Source organism: Alligator sinensis, unplaced genomic scaffold, assembly GCF_000455745.1.
Source record: "Alligator sinensis unplaced genomic scaffold, ASM45574v1 scaffold579_1, whole genome shotgun sequence".
Lineage (NCBI taxonomy): Eukaryota > Metazoa > Chordata > Crocodylia > Alligatoridae > Alligator > Alligator sinensis.
The window spans coordinates 207084-225459 of NW_005842023.1; the positions used below are offsets into that span (position 1 = coordinate 207084).

At 45.9% G+C, this 18376-nt stretch overlaps 1 protein-coding gene across 9 annotated transcripts in view; it reads right to left on the reverse strand.

Moving 5' to 3' along the window:
• The window catches only part of PRPF4B (pre-mRNA processing factor 4B), a 38267-nt gene extending 33456 nt beyond the window's left edge, over positions 1 to 4811 (reverse strand). For 8 of the 9 annotated variants that reach the window (XM_025202384.1, XM_025202380.1, XM_025202385.1 and 5 more), the window contains exons 1-2: positions 4681 to 4811; positions 3266 to 3364 (exon numbers count right to left, since the gene is read on the reverse strand). In XM_025202384.1, coding sequence (XP_025058169.1) covers positions 3266 to 3364; positions 4681 to 4718 — 137 coding nt within the window. In that variant the 5' untranslated portion in view covers positions 4719 to 4811. The remainder of the gene's footprint in view (positions 1 to 3265; positions 3365 to 4680) is intronic. The other variant, XM_025202386.1, reaches the window with a different exon arrangement.
• Positions 4812 to 18376: the final 13565 nt, after the last annotated feature.

The following is an 18376-nucleotide window of genomic DNA, read 5'->3' on the forward strand; positions in this document are numbered from 1 at the left end:
AAGCAACAGCGGGGGAGTGACCAGTGCAGTGTTGGGGATGGAGGTACCTGCAAAGAACAGTAAGGAGGGAGCATCCATGCAGTGCATGACCCATAGCTTAACCAGTGCAGCCTATAGGATGCATGACTCCCTACATTCTCAGAAGCTGGACAGTCTCGATCTATCCCAATACCATTTATTTCAGTGGATGAGGCTCATGAAGTGGCAGAACACTGAATGCCTTCTATATTTCTTCATGTGGAAGGGAGAGGTGTTCCCTACATATAAGCCAGAGGCTGACATGAAGATGTAAGTATCAAATCAGTGTCCAAGAATGAAATCCTGGTATAAATATCATTACCCTCTCCCTTACAAGTAGAAGCTTTAAAAGTTATTATAAATCATGAGACAGAAAAGCTTCCAAGTCACTTTAGCTGTAAAGTTTATTTATTTTAGTTATTACTACTCTATTGTTTTGAAAGCTGCATCATCTTTGAGCAAGTAAATGAGCTGAACTGAAAACATGCTACTACCATGTCAGCATTCTGACTGTAGTCACACAATCTTGTCTTTTCTTTGCATCTCTTCTCATTGCTAATTACTAAGGTACTTGTATGTAAACAGAGGTTGTGTTTTTTTGGGGTTTTTTTTATAGGTTTCTTCCAGATGCTTGTCATTACTCGTGACAATAAAATGATAGGGAGGCAGAAAAAAAGAACTATTTTTAAACGACAAGTTTTACACTGCATCAGCTACAGCAGATGACAAAAAGATTCGGTATATAGATGATATCAGGAATTGAAAAATATATAAGTTGAAGTTTCCAAAAAATTTACAGTCTAAATCACACACTGCTAATGTAGCATCTCTTGAACACCACAGATAAGTAAGAACTATATAGTTTGCTTTGGTTAATATGAAGGGAGAAATGCCCCAAATACATTTTTATGGATAATAAGTAATAAGTAATAATATTCTTCTACTCTAACTGCAGAATCTTTTACTTAAAATTTTAAATTGTACCTTGTAACATTATAAAAAATAAAGTTAAAACAATAAAAAAAACCTATAGAAATTCAAGCTGTTCAGGATACTCTTCCTTTGCTAGGATAATGACATGTAATCAGTCATACAACTACTTATGGATTACCTTCTAACTGAACTTTTCATGTTCTTTTCATGTTCTCATATTTAATAACCTTGTCCTACACTTTGCATGAGTAGTACACTAGCTAGGACTCAGCAAAATATATTGCAATATTAGTTTCCCAATCGGCTACAGTTTGGGGGTGTGACTGTCATTTTCTTTTATGCGCTACTTGTTTGTTTATTTGTTTACATAGCTGCTCATGTTGAATGCTGTTCATAAAGTTCTCAGAAATTTTCTTGATATCAGAAGCATCTTTGAATTGAATCAGCCATATAAAAAAAAACAAAAATATGAAATCTAAGACAGAATCTGTAAAAGCCAGAAAACTGCTATGGTCCCAGCATGCCTTATGTGAATTACATATATTTAGTCTGTATAAGGTGTAAATTATCTAAAACAGAAATGGAAATTTGGAGTCCAGTTGTAAAAAAATCACCCTGCAGATCACAAGGGGATTCCACAAATGTAATTAATTGCTTATCTTGCATGCATGTGTATAAGGGGGAGGAGGGGGGAAAGAAATAGAAATCATGGAGCAGAGAGGCTGGAACATGATACACAGCATGAACAGAGGGGCTAGGAAGCTCCCCATATAAATATGAAAAACAGTTTAAGCCAGAATTTATTTCCAGTTCCTCTTAGACACGTTTTACTGTAATTCTGAAACTTGTACAGCCTGATTCTGCATTTACACAGTTCATATTTGGAACAATAATGGCTAGAAACATCATATTAAAAATACCTGCAGTTGAAAGTCAGGTCCCCCATACCTGCATACAAATGCATACACGTGTGGAACTTTCTAACAAACCTAGTGAGAATGTAGTTGTCTAACCCTGCTTTTACAGTTCGTTTCTGAATAAAGTTAACTTTCCGCTAATTCCTTTAGAAGAGGGGTGTCAAACACAAGTCAGTTGGAGGGATGCATTCCCTGGTTTGCAGATGTCTGAGGGTCACCCTCCAGCTCTGGCCACAGTGGCAGAGCTTCCTGCACTGGCAGCCAGTATCCAGGTGAGAGCTGGGGCATAGGCAGCCACAGTGGCATCACAGGCAGAAACTGTGGCCGGGATGGAGTTTTCCGGTGGCAGGCAGCCAGTGCCTCCCTATTCTTACTTGGCATCGGCAATGCCAGCAGCACCACCGTAGAGTAGAAATCCTACCACCATGGCCAGAGATCCCACGCAGCAAAAGGACTTCCTGTGGCATCTGCCCCTCTCCCCCTTAGCTTCTGCATGGATGCAGGCAGCCCCAGTACACCATGGGAGAATCCCCACTAATGTGGCCACTCTTACACACACAGCCCCCTGTAGCAACAGCTCCCCATTTTTTTCTGGTAAAGTAGCATCAGTTCTTCCAGCAAACAACTGAAGTCTTCCTGGAAGCCAATAGAAAGCATGTAGAGAGGCAACTATACTTTTGCCATCTACCACAGCCCTTAAGGGCTGCTGCCTCATAGGGCATGTGGAATACCCTCCCACAACAGCCACTCTAGTGGAGCTGTATGGCTCCACCCAGCCACATGTGCTCTGGTGGCCTTCCTATGGCAGCTGTTGCACAGAGCTTGCACCAGCAGACAGCTTGTAACCCAGGCAAGCCAAAACACTGTATCTACACTATGGGGACTGCAGATGCTTTAAATACAGTGGCAGCACTTCATTAGGGTGGATGCAGCTCTGCCAGGTGGATTTTTCTACCAGCAAACCTACATCAGCTCCCCTAAATGATAAATATTTGCCAGCAGAAGACAGGTTCACATTGGGGTTTTGTCAACAGAGCTATACCAGCTACAGAACGAGATCCTAGCCAATACAGGCCTGCCAGCAGAGAGGTCATGCAGAGGAGGAACTAACTTATCCAGCATGGTTAGTGTTTACACTCATTCTGAAGGAAGTTCAACAAAAATATTACAAGTTGTAAAGACACTAACACATGGTCTGGTAAGATTTTATTCCCATCTCAGAATTTTTCAAGCATTCCATTTCCCCCCTGTCTTCCCCATGAACATATCATTTGTCAACATCTGCACTGAATTGTACTCATACTATATAAAATTTAGGATTTTTTCCCCTCTCCTCTCCCCATATATTGATGTAGCTCAATGTGACACAGAAAAAGGCCTAGAACTCCACTTCATACCTTTGATCAGTAGAAAGTTGGGCAGGTTGTACCCTCAGAGCAGTGGACTCTTGGTCCCACAATGAGATAGAAGGAATCAGAACAGTTGCAGGAGTTGTCCTAGGACATAAAGGCAAGAAACTGGAAAAAACCCTCAACCTGATCTTTGCCTTGGGATTTGCCCTCCCCTTTCCCTGAGCATTGCTCCTGTGTTCTCCCAACCTGAATCCCTTTTCCCCAGAAGTTTTTATGTACTTCCCTACTCAGCCTCTCTCACAAAAGGTGGGATGGGAATTTATTTAGTTAGGTAGCTACAGACCATGACCCTGCTTTGTTTTGCTATACTGATTGCTTCACAGAAATATAATATGCTAATTTTCAGGACAATCTCTCCAGTGTACACAGTCCCTGGCTAACTAATGAAGGCAGGAACTTTCTTTCCTAACAACTGAGCTCCTGCTGCTCAGCTTTGCATGGCCCTGGGAGTCCTGTAAAGTTTAAAATCAAGCAACAGGCACCAATACAAATTTTGGTTTAAAGCCTTTGTACAATTAAAAAATATAAAAACAAAAACATTTAATAAAAATCTAATCCGAAAGGCTTTAATTTGATATGGTATATATCCATCTATAAGGAATACCTTAGGGTAAGGCTGTCCAACTGCTGGCCCATGGGTCACACCCAGCCTGCGTGGGTTAATATACTAGGGCTTGGCACCAGGTCACCATTGTCCCCTTTACGCCGTGCTGCTGCAAAGGCCCAAGCTTCTGGAGCAGGACAGCCAGGCGGAAAGGGGCCCGGGGCACAGAGGGTCTGCACTGCCACGCAGCATGGGGCTCAGGGACCCTGCAGAGAAGCGGGACAGCCCGGCCTTCGGGAACTCATACGCTGACTTGCCTCAGACTATAAACCTGGGCCCTAATACACTGACTGCCACCCCGCTATGTTTGGCCCCTACTCCCACCAGGCCCAGAAACAGTGCAAAGGGCTCTTCTTTCAGAAAATAAGGACTTGGACCTCATCCCCAAGACAGGAGCATTAAGACAGGACTGAGGGGCTTTTAACCAGCTGGCTCCTGCCCACCGTTCTTTCTTTCTACACTGACCCCACAACTTTGTCCCAGCTGCTACCTCCCACCTGAATCCAGGGCTAGAATCACCTCGAGTTTCCTTTCTAGCTTCAAGGGATCTGGCTGCCTGGTCAGGTAACAGCTTTGTTTAAAAAAAAAAAAAAAAATTTTATAAAAATTAAAACACGGGGGTGAGGGGAGCTTGAGTGGCTCCAGGTGGGCAGACCCTCCCCCAGCGAGAGACGTGACAGTCCGGGCGCCCAAGCGTCTCCCCCAGACCAGACCAGGGCAGGCACGGAGCTCCACGGCAGGCCGGGCCCCGCGGCTATTCCCTCATGCGCCGGGCCGGGCCCACCCCAGCTCTTACTCGGGCGCCCGCAGCTCGGCCTCCACCGCAGCCGCCATTTTGAACTTCCCAATGCCTTCCCTGCCACTGGTGAGACGGGGCCGCCGCGCCTGCGCACTGCGCCTCCCCTCCCCCCACGCCGGTGCGAGGAACCGCCGGGTCGGCGCCGGCCGGAAGTGAACCTCATACTGGGGGAGGGGAGATAACGTCATTTCTGGTGGTGGCGTGCAGTGAGGGTGAGGGGCGGAGGGGCGGGGCTTGGTCTAGGGAGCGTGTGGAGAGAGCTGGCTCTCTACGCGGCGCACGGAGAAGTTGTTGGGCAATGGTGGCGCAGAGGCGTGGGGCTCGGGGCTGGCTACAGAGATCAAAAGGCAACGATACACATATATACAGATATAGATATATCTATATAGATCTATAGAGAGATGTGTGTGTGTACACACACATATATATACACACACACACACACACACACACTAGTGGAAAAGAAGTTTCTTCGCCCGGGTTGTTGTTTTTGTAATTGCAATGTTTGTTTATTTTCAAAGAAGTTAGTACAACATATTTAGGTCCCAAATATTATTTATTTTTAAAAGCAAAGTACAACATATTTTAATATCTAATGTGGAGCGACATTTCAAATGACAGCCAAATGAATGATCTTTATTGTAGAACTTGCTTGTAAACAATGTACACGGTGTTTCTGGTATATACAACTGTCTTCAACTACCAACTCTGGAGCAAACCACATATAACTGTTTGTGTGAAAAGCATTGTTTCCTTAAATAGTCACTGGAGGCCTCAAAAAGGGTGAAGTGAAAAATAACCCACCTATAATTTTCCTCAGGTGGTATTCAGTGATTTTGGAAGGTTTAGAGTAGATAGGCCCAGCCATTCTCGAGTTATAAATAAACATACGTACATACATACGTACACTTCATTTTCTATATATAGATATGTATATATATTGCATACAATATATAAAGATATATAACAATAATATATGATATTATGTATATTATAAGATTATAATATATATTATATATTATAAAATATAATGTATATATATATCTCCTATAATATCTTGTGTATTATTATATATCACATATTATATATCTTTATATAGTAAATATATATATTTTATCATGGGGAGCATGTGTGTTTATATTTATTTAAAGGCATGTATATATGTGTTTGTTTATATATAAACACACACATATAGCACAAGCTTTTATGAACCCAGGTTCACTTCATCAGATGCCACAGAGACCAAGCCAAGAAACGCCCCCTCACTAAGTAAGGCACAGGGTAATGAAGACTGAGCACGACACAGCCCCAGGTCAAGGGGGGAGTGGCTGCAGAACAAAAATTGCTTGGATGCCAAAGGGTCAAATGGTGGTACTGGACCATGTCTCGTGAAGGTTGGCATCTAGGATCATGGGGTAGTAAAAAAGGAGGGCTGGAGGGGACCTCAGGAGGCCACCTGGTGCAGCCCCCTGGTCTAGCCACCTCTGCATAAAACCATTCAAGCCAGTAGAATGCTGGACTAAATATCCTTCTCAAGTGCCTTCCAGCCCCACTTTCCTACGAGCTGATGAACAATTTGGGTGACTCCTTGTTTTGGCTTCATAGATTCATAGATCGTAGAGTTGGAAGGGACCACAAAAGATCATCATTTCCGACCCCCTGCCCCTGGCAGGAAAGAGGACCGAGGTCAGATGACCCCAGCCAGCTGACTGTCAAGCCTCCTCTTGAAGACCTCCAAGTTAGGTGATAGCACCACCTCTCTTGGAAGCCCATTCCAGATTCTGGCCACTCTTACTGTAAAAAATATCTTCCTAAGGTCTACCCTAAATCTACTCTCCACTATTTTGCACCCTTTATTCCTAGTTACTCCCAGGGGCGCTCTGGTAAATAGCGCATCTCCAATTCCCTGTTGTCCTCCCTTGATAAACTTATAGGCGGCTACAAGGTCTCCCCTCAGACGTCTCTTGTGAAGGCTGAAGAGATCCAGATCTCTCAACCTACCCTTGCAGGGTCTTTTACAGAGGCCACTAATCATGCAAGTGGCCCTCCTCTGAACCCTCTCCAGATTCTCTGTGTCCCTCTTGAAGTACAGCACCCAAAACTGGACACAGTACTCCAACTGTGGCCTGACCAATGCCGCATAGAGGGGGAGCATCACCTCCCTTGATCTGTTGGTCATGCATCTGCTAATACACGACAAGGTGCGATTGGCTTTGTTGATGGCCTCATGGCCGGCTCATGTTCATCTTGGAGTCAACTATGACTCCAAGATCCCTCTCAGCTGCTGAGCTGCTGAGGAGGTCATCCCCCAACCTATAGGTGTGCTGGGGATTCCTCCTCCCAAGGTAGAGTACCTTACATTTATCTTTGTTGAATTGCATCCTATTTCGTTCCACCCCTTGATCCAACCTGTCCAAATTGGCCTGTATCTGCTCCCTGCCCTCCGGTGTGTTAACTTTGCCCCATAACTTGGTATCATCTGCGAACTTGGAGAGGGTATTCTCCACACCCTCGTCCAAATCGCTGATGAAGATATTAAATAACACCGGTACAAGGACTGAACCCTGCGGGACCCCACTGCCCACCTCCTTCCAGGCCGAGAACGACCCGTCCACCACCACTCTCTGGGTGAGGTCCCTAAGCCAGTTAGCCACCCACCTGACTGTGTAGGTGTCCACTCCACAACCTGTTAGCTTCCCTATGAGAATAGGATGTGAAACTGTGTTGAAGGCCTTCCTAAAATCCAGGTAGATGACATCGGCCTCAGCTCCTGGGTCAAAGCAATGTGTGACCTGGTCATAAAAGGCTATAAGGTTTGTCAGGCAGGATCTACCTGTGATGAACCCATGCTGGTTTCCCTTCAGCATCATTTCCCCTGCTGTGCCTTCACAAATGTGCTCTTTGATGATTTTTTCCCGTATTTTCCCAGGGATAGAGGTAAGACTGATTGGTCTAAAATTACGTGGCTCGTCGCTTCTCCCCTTCTTAAAAATGGGCATCATACTGGCCCTTTTCCAGTCCTCAGGGACCTGGCCGGAGCACCATGAGCGCTCACACAGCCATGCCAGCAGCTCAGCTATGACACTGGTCAATTCCTTCAGCACCCGTAGATGGAGGTCATCCAGGCCGGCTGACTTGTACCCACCAGCCCTGCCAAGTGCTCCTTAACTAAGTCAGCACTAACCCTTGGCAGTCTGGTGCCTTTTGGACATCTGTCTATGCTCAAGGAGGGGGAATTGTCTTGGTCAGTATTAAGGAATACTAAAGCAAAGAACCCATTGAAGAGCTCTGCCTTTTTCTCTGCATCAACCACCAACTGTTCTGATTTGTCCTGCAGGAGCCCTATATTACTCTGCACTTTCCTTTTGCTTGCTATGTATCTGTAGAAGGACTTTCTATTGTCCTTAATTGTTGTAGCCAGCCTAAGCTCCAGTCCTGCCTTGGCCTGTCTAACTGACTCCCTGCAATAGCACGCCAGGGAGGTGCATTCCTCCTTGTTGGCTGCCCCCTGCTTCCACTGCCTATAAATCTCTTTCTTTGCCTCCAGTCTTTTCTGGAGTTCCCTGTTCATCCAAAGGAGCTTTTTTATCCCCTTATCCCCTTTCCTGCATAAGGGGATAGACTCCTTTTGTGTCCCAAGGATTACTCCCTTGAGAAAACTCCAACCCTCCTGGACCCCCGTTTTCTCGATGCTCTTAAGTTTTGTCACCTCACTAACTAGCCCTCTAAGTTTACTGAAGTTGGCCCTTCTGAAGTCTAACACTTTAGCCTCACTGGATATTTTTCCCACCCTTTGCTGGATAGTGAACTCTACCAAGTTATGGTCACTATCTCCCAGGTTACTGTGTACTCGCAGGTTCCCCACAAGATCATCCCCTGTTGCTAAGACCAGGTCAATCAAGGTGCTACCGCTGGTGGGACTGGACACCACCTGGGTTAGGTGGAGGTCCTGCACACAGTGTAAGAAGCTACATGAGTGTCTTGCTTTGGCTGTCTGCTCCTCCCAGCAGATGTCTGGGTAATTTAGATCACCCATGACCATTTCCTCCCTCACCTGTATGGCATCTGAGAGCTGCCTGGAGAATACCTCGTCTAGCTCATCATCCTGGTGAAGAGGTCTGTAGTAGACCCCCACTACCAAGTCCTTTTCCCCTGCCCCACCCCCAGATCCTGACCCACAATGCCTCGGTATTCCCCTCCTCTACCTCCGCCTTGATGATGGAAGATGTGTACTGCTCTCTAACATAGAGAGCTACACCCCCACCTTTTTTCCCACTCTGTCATGCCTATACAACCTGTACCCCTCAATGCCTACCACCCAGTTACGCGTAGAATCCCACCATGTTTCAGTTAAGCCGAATAGGTCATACTGTTTGCTAGCAAGTAAGAGTGTGAGCTCCTCCTGCTTGTTCCCCATACTCCTGGCATTTCTGTAAAGACATTTTAGCCCCCCAGTGGGTGCTCTTGGTGTCCCTTTGCCTTTATGGTTTGTGTTCCCCTTAGTGCTTACCTAGTTAGGTATGGTGCCTTGTTTGTGGCTTTCTAACCCTGGGTTCTTGTCAAGCACTGGTTCCCTGTCCCCCAGCTTCAGGCTGGCTGTAAATGTCCGTCTCCACCCCCTGCCCGGGCGGCATCTGCAACACAAATACCTCCAGAGCTTTGATCCCTCTGTGGCTCATGGGAAGCATGTTGTCCACCAACCTGCCCCCCAACATGATTCAGGGCCATGTTTTTTTTCCTCCAGCTGCCTGTTTCTTCTGGTTGACACTGAGCAGTGAAAGATGATGTTATCTGTCAAGTGTTACTTGCTCAGCACAGGCTAGATTTGACAGGTGTCACTTCAAAAGAAAATAACGAAAGGTTTCTGGAAAAGACAAGAATGTTGATCATCCTGAAAACAGGAAAGAGTTTGTTTTTGCTTTTAAAATAGGAAGGGCTCTGATAAGTAACAGGACATACGTGGAATGGTAGATATGAATTGCTTTTTTCAAATGTGTCTATATCCTGTGTTGTTAATCATGCCAGTGCTTGGTACTAAGCATCTCTACCTAATTATTATTAGGTGACTAGGGGCTGAACAAGAAAAGGCTCTGAAGCAGCCAACCATCCTGAATTTCAGAGATGTCTCCCACAAAGATCTCATAAAATAGGGCTGTTTTCCCATATTTGGAATATGGATCCTGAAATGGCCAATCCCATCAGAAATTCCCAAAGAGTTTACATTTTTTTACCCATAATGATGACTGGTTTGAGTATAAAGATGGAAACCCTGAAGCCCAAGAAGGCTGAAATGGCCACAGTCACACAGTGATTCACTGGCAGAGCAGGGAGCAGGACTGACAAGTCCACTGAGCTTAGCATGTGACTCATGTTTAAACCCACAAGACACAAGAGATTTCACCTCTGGCCCGCTGTCAGCCTCCTTGCCAGAGTACCCACAATCAACAGGATTTGAACCAGCGCAGAGATGGCGCATTGGATTTTTAGCCAGTTGGTCATGACCAAGGATCCAGGTTTTCCGTTTCCAATGAAAAAACGTGGATTTTCCCTCTTACCTGAGAAAAACGTGGATTTTTCATTTTAACAGAGAAACACAAGGATTTTGCTCTTTTGCAAAGAGCACTCAGCGGACTGGCAGAGCTCCCACCTACAAGAGGCTGGGGGGAGTGGGAGGAGGGTGGTCAGGCAGGGGGCCTAGAGACCAGCTTCCACAGGTAAGTCTGGGAGGGGGTAGGAATTGAGGCCCCCCATGGGGGTGGGGAGGAGAGAGGGAGTTGGGCAGGGTGGGACAGGGGCTGGGGATGCTGCTCAGCTGGGCAGTGGGTGGGGCTTGGGGCCTGGGGTTGCAATGCATGGCCACAGGGCCCCAGTGGCGAGCAGTGGGATGGAGCAGCAGGTGGCACATTTGAGAGTGGGGGGGCTGCACCCATTTCTTGGGTGGAAGGGTGGGCATGTACTCCCCAGATCTCAGGGTAGGGGCGGATGTGGGCTGCCTGCTGCATGCTCACTGCCCACCTCAGAGCAGCGGGGGTGGTGATGCAGGGTTGTGCCCCCTACTGCTTACTGGGTTGGCAAGGGGCACATTACCAGGGCAGTATGGGGCTCACAGTGGTGGCAATGAGTTTCCCTGTCCCCCCCTACCCCCTCCCTGCTTTGCCCTGCTGCTCCAGGTCCTGCCCGCCAGGCTGTGGAGACTGCAGGGAGAGGGTAGCAGGGCAGGGAGCCCAAGCCTGCAGCAGGCAGCCCACACCCCCCTCCACCCCTGCCCCAACCCTGCACAGAGATCTGGGGTGCATGTGTCCCCGGGGTGCAGGCAGCCCACTTACCTGCTGCCCAGCCAGCTCCAGCCCTCCACCCAAGCCCTCAACAGGCAACCCACAGCCCATCCCCCACAGGGGCACCTCTCTGGCCGGCCCACCTGTGGGGCGGGGGGAGCCGGGCTCCGTACTGTGCTCCCCGCTTGGGCTGCAGCAGTCTCCCACGGGCAGCATCCAGGACTTCAGTGCTGCTGCACAGGGCAGGGGGCTGCAGACCCAGGGGCCTGGCCCCGTAGCCCTGGCAGCTGGGGGCCTCTTCCAGCAGGTTGTGGGGCTCCAGATGGGAGGTGAGGGGCACCAGCAGGGCCCAGGGGGCTATGGGTGGGGAATGAGGTGCCTGGACCTGTGTCCTGGTGAGCTAAGGGGACAGGGGAGCTCTGATTTTTCCACGATAAAATACCCAAAATCAAATACCAAAATTTATAGGTATTCATTTTGTAGTAGTGATCGAGGCTCGGGTAGGCTTTAAAATTGTAAATGCATCAATAAAACATCATATTCAATTGATATATATATATATATATATATATATGTGTGTCAGCGGGTCTGAACCAGGTACCCCCGAACCCCGCTATTCTCGCCTGCCACGACTTTAATCTTTAAACAAAATTGGGGGAGGGAAATGTTATTAAAGCAGGTACCCGCGGGAAGGACCACAATGGCTCGAGGTCTGATACAGGTGCTTTACTTAATGTGGTCTAACTCTCTCCCTGGGAGCACCAGGGAAAAGGGGGCAGTCCGCCAGATCCACCACTGAGGGCTCTCCGGTATACCGAGGGTCCTTGTCGTCTAGCAGACAGTAAGTATGATGCGCTGTTTCAGCAATCAGCCGCTAATTGCCTCATTAGCGGCTGATTAACATCCATACCGGGATTCCCCAGCAGCATTCTGTGCCGGCATGCGGAGCGCAGCTCTTTCACAGTGTCCATTTTTCTTTCTTGCTTGCTCACCCTCTCTCTATCTGGGTGAGGGATCAGGCTCCTATTACTCCCGGGCAGGGTCGGGCATTTCCTCCCCACGCCCCCTTTCTCCCGGGCAGCCCCGCCGTGTCTTGACTCGGAGCTGCGGCTTTTCTCTGCGCCACCGCTCCATTCCCTGGGACTCACTGCAACAGTTGGGTTCTTCAGGGAGATAGGCCCTCAAGGGACGTCAGTCCACCGGTCCTGTCAGCATCTGTGGGTTGAGTCCCTACCTCTGGACCTTCCTTGGAATCCTTTGTTACTGGGCTCCTTGCCCACTTCTCTCAATATGGACATGCCCGAAGGCAACTTCTCTCCGGTTTTCTCCCCTTCTTATTCTTCCTTTTGGAGCCTCATTGGCTCTCGAGGGTGTGGCACGCCTTTTCCCCTCGTGTGGCAACTATCCTCAGCTGTCGACCTTCATTAGTAACAGAGTTGCAGCTGTGACAATAGATATAGATATAAATATATATATATATACAGTAAAAGCTCTGTTATCCAGCATTCCCTGGGAATGGGGGATGCTGGATAACAAAATATGCTGGTTAATTGAGTGGCCCAAACAGGCGTTCTTGCCTGCTTGGGCCGCCGCTTCTCCTGCCGCGTCCGGGGCATCGCCACCCCTCCCATGGCATCACTGACCCTCCTGTGGGATCTGCAGGCCCCATGGGACAGGGAGGCAGGCCCTGCGCAGCCTGTTATGCCCCAGGCCATGGGGGCTCAGCAGCGCAGGCTGCTTTGCTTCAGGCCGTGGGGGCTCAGAGAAACCGGAAGTGCCACAGTGGGCACTTCCAGTTTCACTTTACCTTACAAGCTGGCACGCCCGTTAATAGAGCATGCCGGCTTGTAAAGTGCTGGTTGATGGATCTTTTACTGTGTGTGTGTGTGTGTGTGTGTGTGTGTGTGTGTGTGTGTGTGTGTGTGTGTAGTGGGGTTTTATTTTAATAGCAGATTTTGGTGTTTTTATCAGAGAACTTGTGTTTTTTTTATCACAGAAAACCTGGATCCCCGGCCATGAATAGCTGTGTATGTGCAGGGATATCGGGGTGGCTGTCACTTTGCACACACTCTGTTTGAACAGGGAGGTTGGGATCTTTGCAGTAGGACAACTGAGCTCCTCTCCATGTCCTCTGGGCCTGGGTTTCCAAGCCAGCAGGACATGCCTCTGGAGCTGAATGGTACCTGCTGCCCATCCAGCAGCACTCCCAGTTGTGTATTTGGAGCACCCCCCTTGACACTGCTGCTGCCAGAAGGTGGAAGAGAAGCAAAGGTGGGGAGAAAGAGGAGTGGGAAGTATCATAAACCTACTGGGTGGTTTACAAACCTAGAGAAGAAATAAATGTACTTTGTGAGGAGCACATGGTCTTTGCTAAGATGTACTCCAAGTCAACAACAGCAGCAGCAAAGAAGAAGCAGCACAAGCTGTTGCTGCCTTTTAGAATGACAGACATGGGCACCACCTCCACCACTGATTACCTTCCTCTGGCACTAGCCTCATTGTTGTTGCTGAATCACTGCCTGCATCTCCCCTCACTAGCAGGTGTCAGCTCCTTCTTTTGCCCCTGCCTAATGGAAATTCAAAGCAATGGAGAGCACAGTATGAGGAGCAGTTGTGTGCTGGCTGTCTTTGGAGGTAGAAGGAAAGTTATACCAAAAGATATGCTAGGAATGGCTTGATAAAAAAGGGCTTCCAACTTTTGTGCTGTACTTTGCATTATTTGAGTTTAAAATATTTATTTTAGTTTAATGCAGTCATGTAGCTGATGAAGTAGATTCATGTGTGTCTGCTTATATACAGGTACATTTTGGAAAAGTTTTGCTTCCCATCATTTTAATTATTGACAGACTTCAGAAGAATTTTTGCAATTTTACCATCTTTTTCTGGGTTTCTATTTTTAACAATATACTAACCTGTTTGCATAGATTTACAAATGAATGCAATACAGGAGTATTTGTATCTGAATGATCTAATTTTCTGCCAAAAGTATTTGGTTATATGATTGTTAGGGCATATAAGTTCCAAAATAAATACAAAATGAAAAATTCAGCACAGGAGAGAATACCAGATGGTTGATTTTTTTTAAAACAAAAAAGTGGGGTTTTTATTTTAAAATTACAAGTTGTTGTTTTTTTTTTTAAATTTTAATGTCATTGAAGTAAGCAATGAGGTAACAAGGGGTTTATGTCAGATATTTGTGTTTAATTTTTCTAGTGGCAACACTCATTCTTTTCAAAGGTGCCATGATTTTCTTGGATTGTCACTTGCACTGACGTACCTTAAATCAGATTGGGTGCATTTGCATGTGCTATTAATGTGCTTTAAGCTTGTATACAGTAAAATAAGGCACAGTAAGCTTTCCCCAGGAGTGCATCTAAATGTGCACCTGTCAGGAGCAAATGTACTCCCAACAGGAGCAGTTCAGTGCAGGGCTACTTCTGCCCTTGTTCTGCCCCCCTACAGCAGCCAGGGGAAGCTCCTGGCAGGGGGCATCAGGGTCAGGCCTGGGCTCCAGGGGGTGGGGGCAGCTGGCCCACCTCCAAGGCAGCTGCCTCTGAGCCTGTGCCCCATTTGGCAGGGGAAGTGGCTGGGAAACAGTCCCCTGCCCTGGGCAGGGGACAGTGTCCCAGCCCCCACTCAGATTTGCTAATTGGGGTGCAGGGCTGGGAGAGAGCTGCCTGGGGCAGGGGACAGTTTCCCTGTCCCCTGTTGCCTGGGCTGACTCGGAGCAATTTGCTCCTGGTCAGATGTCTACATGTGCGCTACTGTGAAATCTACTACTTGTTTCTACAAGGAGTAGCCAACCATGCAGTAGACTAATTTATTGTGCAGTAAATGCTGCACACATGTACATAGTGATGCTTTACTGCGCAATAGATTAGTCAGCTGCACAGTAAAGTATCTCGCGTAGATGTGCCCATTTTGTCTTTTTTATGAGGCAATAACATATGAAATTGCAGACCAGATTTTAACTGCTTTATTTCTCTCATAGATTTGCGAATCAGCAGTTTCTGAAGATAAATGAACTTTCATATAAATACCTGTACATTCCATTCACAAATTTGCATTTATCTGAGGAGATCACATTGTCACGATTATATACCTCTGCAGCTGAGTGCTTTGAAGTTCAGATTGCCAGTCTGGTCGAGATGTTTTTGGGTGATAAGTGCCACTGAAAACTTTGCCAGTTCACAAGTAGTATCGAGTAAAATCAGAACCCTTGTGACTAGTGTTCATAGCCAGAATAGAATTTCCCATGTTTTGGAGTGCTCTGAAGGGGGTCTAAATCAAAATGAAAATGACTCATGTGGCCTAGGAAATGAAATCGGCCAAGAAAACAAAGAAAATGAAGAAAACCTGTCAAAAATGTCATTTTTGTTGCATATGTATCAGATGCTGCAGTGCATGAGCCCTGAGAGCTGTGATGATTCTTGGGAGTCATAATGATAATTCTCACAACCCACATTCTTGTGAGGTAAACAGGCTGTTTGAAGAAGAATCATATCAGTTTCCACTTGAGAAGCCTTGCTGTAGCACCTAATTTCCTCTCCTATTCCACAAATCCCATGCACCAATACAGGCTGAGGGCTGACTGGCTGGGCAGCAGCTCTGCAGAAAAAGACCTGGGGTTTACAGTGGACAATAAGCTGAATATGAGCCAGCAGTGTGCCCTAGTTGCCAAGACAGCTAACAACATACTGGGCTGCATTGGTAGGTGTGTTGCCAGTAGGTCAAGGGAAGTGATTATTCTCCTCTATTCAGCACTGGCAAGGCCACTTCTAGAGTACTGTGTTCAGTTTTGGGCCCCTGACTACAAAAAAGGATGTGGACAAATTGCAGAGAGTGCAGCGGAGGGCGACAAAATGGTGATGGGGGGCTGGAGGACATGACTTGTGAGGAAAGGCTGGGGGAACTGGGATTATTTAGTCTAGAGAAGAGGAGACTGAGAGGAGACTTAATAGCAGTTTTCAGCTACCTGAAGTGGGGTTCGAAAGAGGATGGAGCTAGGCTATTTTCAGTGGTGACAGATGGCAGAAAAAGGAGCAATGGTCTCAAGTTAAAGCAAAGGAAGTTTAGGTTTGATATTAGGAAGAATTTCCTCACTAGGAGGGTAGTAAAACGCTGGAACAGGTTATCCAGAAAGGTGGCGGAAGCTCCGTCCTTGGGGGTTTTCAAAACTTGGCTAGACAAAGCTTTGGCTGTGGTGATCTAGTTGAGGATGGTCCTGCTATGAGCAGGGGGTTGGTCCTGAGGTCCCTTCCAACCCTAACTTTCTGTGATTCTATGATTCTAAATCCCAGTGAAGCTAAAAAAAAGCAAAGGTGATGACTAAGCCCATCCTGAACATCTTGCCTCTTGGCTTGTATTGCATTTCCAATACTAAAGCAACCCTAGGGTATAAGTGAAAACCTTTAAAGTTGAAAAGAAAATAGTCATCATTGAAAAAAGTCCAGTCGTGAAAAGAAAGCGTTAGCTCAGCCTTTGAAACATATTCACACCTTAAAGCTAAGTGCTGAAAAAATGCAACAGTTCTACAATCTATGTAACCCTGAACGGAAGTCTAAAGAGGTCTATAAAATCTATGTAAAATGTCATGATGGGGACCAAGGCTTGAAATCTGTTTACCATGGTTGCCACATGACTGAGTGGAACTTAATGGAAAATCATTTAAGAACATGCAAGCCGGAAAAAGGAACCTACCAGTGCCTGACCTGTGAGAGAGTTTTTGTGTTGTAAAGTGCCTGGAAAATCCATAAAAACACATCAGGAAAAACCTAATCTCTTTCAATGCACAAAATATTCATCTTCTTATGAAACTGAAGAAGCGAGAGACCTCCATATAACTTGGCATTATGATGATTTGTTTCAATGCGCACACTGTGGTTTTATTGTAAGTCTGAAACATGTATTTTTCTTATGCTACCCCTTCTCTGTAAACTTTCCTATGAGTATAACATAGTTTGAGCATAATAAAGAAGTACTGCAAGAATTTCAGTGTGTGTGATGAGAGATTATCTCTGAGCAATACCGAGGTACCCCTACGTAACTTTTGTGACTTGAATGGCAATCAAATTTAAAAACTAATTTGTATACTACAGTGCTTACCTCCTTGCAGAAGGGCCAGGCAGTGGGGGTGGGGGATCAACTAGGTAGGATCAACCCCCCCAATACCCCGCCCATACCCCTCCATACCTCCATACACCCCCCACATACCCATATACACAATATACAAGGCAAGACTTTCTTTTGAGCTATTATGCAATTGCTTCTATATACACTACTCAAAAACCCACATAAATCAGGACATTATTTTTTTAAATAAAATTAAATATGTTGTAGTAGATGTCTGAGTTTTAGTATATGATTTGCTTTTTTTCTATAATTTGTTAAAATGATATTTTCTGAAACATTTTGTGTGTGTGGTCCTCAACATCTCACTGAAACTCATTAAGTGTCCCACCAGCTGAAAAAATTGCCCACCCTGATCCAGATCTATCTTCATTAAATAGTGTTTTCTGACACTTAACTTTTTCCTTCCTACTCTTCCTGCCACAGTTTCTCTGAAAACCTGCTGCATGTGTTGCTGGCATTTGACAGAGGTACTATGTTATCCATAACAGCAGTCAGGTAGTGGTCACAATTATTTTCTTTATAGTTATGAATGGGTATTTGTGAGGGAATGAGGTAAGTTAATGTTAGTCTCTCTTGTATATGTGTCATAAATTCTTGTGATGATGGCCAGGTTGGAAATCTTGGATGTGAAAGGCTTGTTGGCAACAGTTAGTCTGTTGATCAATTTAATCCTGATGTTATCTGTTTTGAGGTTGCTGATTTCAATAGGTTTTGAGGTTGCTGATTTCATACACTTGCTTAAATGACAGGAGACAGAACTTTTGAAGAAGATGGATCTGGTCTGCAGCCAGAGAAAAAAAAATGACCACACATTTTGTCACCTGAACTAAATTCAAAACTCACTTACATTTTTCTCTCAGTAATTTCTCTTCACAAATATAAAATGCCTCCACTCATTCACACAAAATACCAAGGAGCAATGTATCTACTCTACAACATAATTAGATTCTTCCAGGCTAGGAAGGAAGGTGTGAGAGAAGAGGAGAGATTATTGTATTGTTGTGTAGTTATTTCTATTTTAAAATACTTTAAAAGTGCCCAAATTCTACAATGATGGGAGGGAATTAGAAATAAGCAACTTTCTTCATTAACTCAATATCTCAATATCTCAAGCTTTGGTGAGCTGAAGCTCACTTCATATATATATACTTGACTTCAGACTAACACAGCTAACTACATCTGTCACCTTCATTGGGGTTACAGAATAGATAAATGTTGCCAGTAGTGTTAATCTGCATGCATGATTGATTATCATTAAAGATTAAACTGAAAAAAGAGAGGGAAAG